The sequence below is a fragment of the Athene cunicularia genome (genome assembly GCF_003259725.1).
Source record: "Athene cunicularia isolate RWA chromosome 18 unlocalized genomic scaffold, athCun1 chr18_part1, whole genome shotgun sequence".
Lineage (NCBI taxonomy): Eukaryota > Metazoa > Chordata > Aves > Strigiformes > Strigidae > Athene > Athene cunicularia.
In genome coordinates, this window is record NW_020799123.1 from 6,664,643 (window position 1) to 6,670,657 (window position 6,015).

Consider the following 6,015-nt stretch of genomic DNA (forward strand, 5'->3'; position numbering starts at 1 on the left):
TGGATTCTCCCTCTCCCCCTGTAGTTTTTCTAAGACCATGTGAAGTTCCCCCAGTACTTCTGCTTTGGAAACCTTGATATGTGTAACAAAACATCTTGGGGTGTTTTCACAGGTCCAGTATTTTAATTTGTCAACTTACTTTTGTACTTGAGATTATGAGGAGAGGCTGGAAGCTGTTTTTACTGCTTTGATTTGTAGGAGGCACGTGCTTTGTAAAAGTAGTAGCTGAGTGAGAAGAAGCGGAATGAGATCATCCTCAAGGCAGGCATTCTTCCTCTTGAGGTTTTTGGCGTTTGAAACAACCCTTCTGGCTGTTTGGGGAAGGTAAAGTTTGGTCATCCAGTTTGGTCAGGCAGGGCCTTCTGGTTACTTTTAAACTGGTTTAACAGGTACAAGAACTTTTCGTAGGGTATTGAATTGAGTGGTGCTGGCGAGTGGGGTATATCTGTCCAAAGTGCAAGGTCCTGCTGAAATCCTCTTTTGTTCAAATATCATAAGGCTGATGTGCAAAAGCTGACTTGTGAGTTCCTCCTCTTTCTGACAAAGTTAACACAACTTTATGATGTTTCCCTAGGTTAAAGGCAATAGAAGTTGAAAACTCTCTCCTAAAAACATCCTTCTCACTTTGCTGTGAGCTTTCCCACTGTCTTCAACATGGCTGGTGGCATTACTGACACAGGAGAGCTTTACTCTCCCTATGTAAGTAACTGCTCTTTGTGGTTTTGCTCATGAGTCTTTTCAAAATCCTACTCTTTCAACATTGTGTTTTCACTTCCTACTTCTCCATGGACATAACATCAGTGTTTCAAGAGATGATGGAAGTCAAAGGGTACTTAAATCCTTGGTACTTGTAGTTATTTGGGGGGTTTTTATATCACAGATCACTTTATATTATATGAAGGGATGATGTCTGCTTAAGGTATAATTTTAAATGTGTTCAAAAGAGCTGCCTGTCCCATACCTGCTCTTGCATCTTTCTACCCACTTATATTTTCTTAATGTTTTCATCAACCCAAATTGCCATGTGAAGCTAGCATCAGCAGGGGGGAACCGGGAGGGTCGTTGTGGGGGCGATTGGTACGAGCTGGGGCCTGCCCGCAGAGTGGGAGCGGCCACCGCTGGCTCCCGAAGGGCTCCGGGGTGCTGCCCCATCCCTCGGCCTCGCTGGTGACCCGGGGCGGGGTGTTGGGTCTCTCTCAGCGCAGAGGCCATGAAGATCAACCAGAACACGGTGCTGCAAGGACAGAGGGTGACCCTGGTGCCATACACAGCTGCACACGTACCCCGGTATGTGGCTCGTGTCCCTGCTCTGATACTCCTGCACGGTCTGATTTCCCTTTTTAAAGGGAGCGTGGTGTTCAGCAAGGGTGGGGGCTTGAGAGCGGCAGGGCCCTCTTCCTCCTGGGAACTGCACAGCAGGAGGAGCACTCCTAGAAAGGCAGGCAGCTTTGCTCTCTGTGCCTGGCAGCAGACGTCCCTGGCAGCTCTCTGCTCCTTGCCAGGTCTGCTGACAAAAAGAACTTCATCTGTGCCGCTGTGTACCCACGGAAAGAGAAATACCTGGCTGTGAGTGAACCGCCAACACTTCTCTTGTTAACTGATGTCTTTCCGTAAGGACAATGTAAAACTTCACTGTGTAAAGCCAGATGGATGTTTGATAAATTAGAAGCAGGCGTGCGGGCGGTTTGTAAAGCGCTGGCCTTGCCAGCTGCAGCCTCAGCACAAAAATGCCAGTATTAGTCTTTCTGTCAGTGTCCAGGAGATGCTGTATTTGTCTCAGTCAGGATGAACTGTACCAGAACTCCATGCTCAGTACTTTCAAAACCATCACATTTGCATCGGACACTCTTCAGACAAAGCTACAGGATGGACAAACTTGCTAAATTTCCATGGAGAACACCACGTTAGATAAGGGAGAGGGGCTTGTGGATACTTTTAAGTTGCCATGAATACCAGGCTGGTGTTTCCAGAACTGTTTCATGACAGCCTGATCCTCAGAGCACTTGTGGAAATCAGTCTGCGATGCTGCAGCTCAGGCAGTGACCTGGTTCTGGGTCCCCTTGTCAGGTACCATGAGTGGATGCAGTCAGAGGAGCTGCAGCGCCTGACGGCCTCTGAACCACTCAGCCTGGAGCAGGAGTACGAGATGCAGCGCAGCTGGCGGGACGATGCAGACAGTGAGGATCTTAAACGTTTTCTAAGGGTGGGTGGGAGCGGTGAGCAGGTCCCTCTGTCCTGTAAAGAGCCCACAGAGGGCTGAGGGCATCCGGTGAGTGGGCTCTGCTTGCTGAAGCAGAGGGGATGTGAGACCTACAACAGCAGCTTTGAACTGGCTTTCTGGTTAGAGTAGGTATATGCTTAGGGAAGTAGAGAATGTCCAGGGCTGTTGGTGTTCTTTTTATGCAGTTTTTCAAAGACTATAGTGATTTACTTCCCACAGCATTATCTGCTGAGCAGCTGCTGCACTGTCAACGTTCCCCAGGTGTGATTGTCATAAAAAGGTGGAAAGGGGTTGTTTTTTTCCTTGAGAAATGGAATTATTTTATAATTACCTGGTTGAGGTGTATTAACTGAATTGATTCCCTGGCTCTTCTACAGGTAATGAGTCATTGCCCATAAAAGCCTGGTAGGAATATAGTGAGCTAGAAAATACTGAGGCTGGCAAAGACCTCAGACTGGAGCATTTGTCTTATCTGGCATTAAAAAGCCTCACTAAAAGCAAAAATAACATGGACTAAGTGAATCACTAGGTTTTGGTCTCTTGTGCATCAAAAAATTCTTTGCCCAAACTTGCTGCTTAGTGAGACAAGGCAGGGAGACCTCAGACATGGGATGTAAGTTTTCATGCTCTTTAAATAGGTTCTTTCTTGTCTGGGTGTCTGCGTCACCATCACAACAGGTTTTTCAAAATATTTCTTACATTTCTATGGATGGGAGCAGGCACGCTTGGCACGGAAGACCTAATTATTAGCTCTTTCTCACTGTTAATATGTAGAAACTGTTGTTCCTCTGTCCATTGCATGCCTTTAATTTCATCCTTTGGTAATTTGTGAATAATTATCAGTATGCCCTGAAAATGCTGCTGCATTTTTCTCTTCCCCAGAGTGCACCTTCATTGTGCTGGACACGGAGCGGTGGTCTGGGCAGGCATGTGCGGATGAGGACTGCATGGTGGGGGATGTGAATCTCTTCCTCACTGACGCTGAGGATCCGACTTTGGGCGAGATTGAAATTATGATTGCAGGTCAAGTTTTGCTTCATAATTTAGACATTTGTTGCTGTGTCTAAAGCCAGCTGCAGACAGATGTTACGTTTTTATTCTCATTGTCTTCCCTTGGCTGATCAGCATCCTTTGCTGTTCCAGGTTACCGTCTCTTCTGAAAAGTGTCCATCGTGACTGATTTGTCGCACATAACTGGATGCTGACTTCTGTGGCGCTCTCTTTCAGATCCCAGCTACCGAGGCAGAGGGTTTGGCAAGGAGGCGACTCTGATGATGATGTCCTATGGTAAGGGTGGCGCAGTGCACGGCAACAGGAGGACAGTTGGGCTGTGATATAGAAGCACATATTCCCTGTGATACAGGGCAGTAAGGGATGCATCTGCCCCAGAAACTGGGGTCCTGTGCCTTAACAGATGTGGCAGCCTAGCAGGTAATAGAAATGCTTGTCTTTTTGATTTCTTTTGTAGGAGTGAGAAACCTGGGCATCACCAAATTTGAGGCCAAGATTGGTCAGGAAAATGAAGCCAGTATCTACATGTTCAAAAAGCTTCATTTTAAGGAGGTGTGGTAACATCCCATCTCCTACCCAGAGAACGTGAGCAGCGTTTGCCCTGTGACTGGGATTGAGCTGTTTTTCCTCTTTGAGACAGGTTGCTGTGAACAGCATTTTCCAAGAGGTGACGCTGAGGCTGGATGTCAGTGACCAGGAGAGATGGTGGCTCCTGGAGCAGACAAACCACGTGGAGGAGAAGAGCTACGTTGAACTGAAGCTGCCAGCTGGGGTGCTGCAGACCTGACAGACACATCCAGACACAGGCCCAGTTTCCAGGGAGGAGTTGGACGCTGTTGTGAGGTCTGGGTGTGGAGGACACCACTGAGCCAGTGCTGCACTTGACTGTTTTCATCTGTCTCCTTTGTCATCTTGTCAACTCTGCACCTTGTTGCACCAGCCAGGAATACTGCCTGAAATTTGGACCTGGAGAACAGCCACTAATTCACAGGCTTGGCTAGGAATGACTATAACCTTAACATGCTGTTCCAGCAGAGCCTAAAATCACCACTGGTTAATTGATTCCTGGTGCCACCAGTTTCTGGACAAGCAGCACCCACTGTTCCTTCTTCCGCTGCCCCTGGAACAGGATTTCTCAGTTCAACAGAGGCAGTCTCAGTACTCTGGTAGCTCAGACTGTTTTGAATAAAAACAAATTACAAAGATCTGAGGTGCCCGAGCATGATCTGGAAGCAGTGAGGCTCAGCTGCTCACTGGCTGCTGAAAAGGTGGTTAGATGTTGTAAAGGACAGCAGACACTCTTTAAACCCTATTTTCTGGGGTGTGGTGGGTTGCAAGGAGGGACATTGCTGGGTCCTGGAAGTGAGCCCAGCCAAAGGGCAAGTTAACACGATGAAAATTACTGATACCAGCCCAGTGAGACTAGAGCAGAGCCTCGCCACGATCGCTGCGTAATGGTGGGGCCAGCAGCTGCAGGAGGCTGCTGAGACAAAAGCCCTTGAGTTTCAGGGCTGTGCTTTGGACCTGGAAACCTCAGGCCATCAGTGAAGGGATATCACACTTCATTTTACCAGGCTGCTTTTATGAACGTGAGGAGGAGGAGAACACGACTGAAATAAGACAGAATAGTGATCTCTGCTTCAAGGAGCTCAGGAATTGCTCTGCCGAGCTTGGGGGCTCCGTTTGCTGCTCTCCAGTAAGATCAGTGGGGGGAAAAACACCTCTTACTGGGGGCAGATACATTTAGGATAGGAACTAGCCAGCTCGTCTCCGCTGTGACCAAGATCTGTGGCTGAAGAGGCAGCACTTGCCTGACTCCCACTGGACAGATTTTTTAATGCAGTTATTTAGCCTGACCTTCCCTGCCCTGCGCAGCGTGCTCTCCACAGCAGGGAAGCTTGTAAGAGGAGAGGACAGAAGGTAAGGAGGATAACTGGCAGTCCTGTGTGTTTTCCCCCTATAATAGCCATGATGGCTAATTCTAGACCAGAAGTTCTTTGTTCCAATTATGCAGCATCAGGTAATAGCTTTCAGATTTGCCCAAGGATGTTTTTATCAGAGACTGGTAGACTGTGGAATTTTTAGTGTTGGTATGCCTGTATTTTTAGGACCTGTGGGTTTTAGTTTTCCAATTTTAGTTAATTTAAATACATCATTCCTGTAACTAATATTAAAACCAGGCATGGGAACAGCATATCATGGTATTTTAAACAAGTATTTAGAGTGGATTTAGTTGTAGCAAAAGCTTAGTGTGGTAATAAAATGAAGAGCAGCTCTACTTCCAGCTGGGATTACCATGACAAGGGCTACTAATCCTCCTGCTCTCAGTCACCTGCTGCAGGCAGGGATGGATTCTGTCCCCCAGAATGAGATTTGCAGAACCTGCCGGGTGAGCTGCTGGCTCTCTGCTACTTCCCTGGAGTGTTTCATCCCTCTGCCAGAGGAGCAAGGTCGACTGGCAGGAGAGATGTAGCTGGGGTCAGACTTGCTCCCCTAAAAAGGGACCAAGGTGGGAAAAATAATTTCTTTTAATCTCTGCTGCCAGAGATGAGGGGGGCATGGTGAAAGTGTGCTGCCCTCCCCAGCCCCGCTGCGGCTGCCTGTGCCTGGCCGGTTGCTCCGGAGCCAGCGAGTGCCCTGCTTGGCATCCCTGGTCCCCCAGCAACGCCGGCACGTTCCCCGCCTCCATGGGCGGCTGGGAAAAGCCTTCACCCTGGCAACCCGAAACAAAGTTGAGTCTGTCCCTGAGCTATAGCCCTCCCCCGGGGTTGGGGGGGGGGGGG

General features: G+C 48.4%; 2 protein-coding genes across 4 annotated transcripts in view; one reads left to right on the forward strand and one right to left on the reverse strand.

Moving 5' to 3' along the window:
- The window catches only part of SLC9A3R1 (SLC9A3 regulator 1), a 29,192-nt gene that overhangs the window by 11,337 nt on the left and 11,840 nt on the right, over nt 1-6,015 (reverse strand). The gene's annotated exons all lie outside the window — the stretch shown is intronic.
- On the forward strand, nt 1,073-6,004 carry NAT9 (N-acetyltransferase 9 (putative)). 2 transcript variants are annotated; one of them, XM_026861098.1, is made up of 6 exons: nt 1,073-1,287; nt 2,068-2,177; nt 3,104-3,244; nt 3,449-3,508; nt 3,690-3,784; nt 3,873-6,004. In XM_026861098.1, exons 1-6 carry the CDS (start codon nt 1,211-1,213, stop codon nt 4,017-4,019), a joined length of 630 nt encoding a protein of 209 aa, XP_026716899.1. In that variant the 5' UTR covers nt 1,073-1,210; the 3' UTR covers nt 4,020-6,004. The 2 variants fall into 2 exon arrangements, with proteins under 2 accessions (XP_026716899.1, XP_026716900.1); XM_026861099.1 differs by lacking the exon at nt 3,449-3,508.

Coding starts and splice junctions, on each gene's coding strand:
- NAT9 (XM_026861098.1), top strand. CDS start 1,211: ATGAAGATCAACCAGAACACGGTGCTGCAAGGACAGAGGGTGACCCTG. Junction 3,245..3,448: donor GATTGAAATTATGATTGCAG/GTCAAGTTTTGC, acceptor GCTCTCTTTCAG/ATCCCAGCTACCGAGGCAGA. Junction 3,509..3,689: donor TCTGATGATGATGTCCTATG/GTAAGGGTGGCG, acceptor TTTCTTTTGTAG/GAGTGAGAAACCTGGGCATC.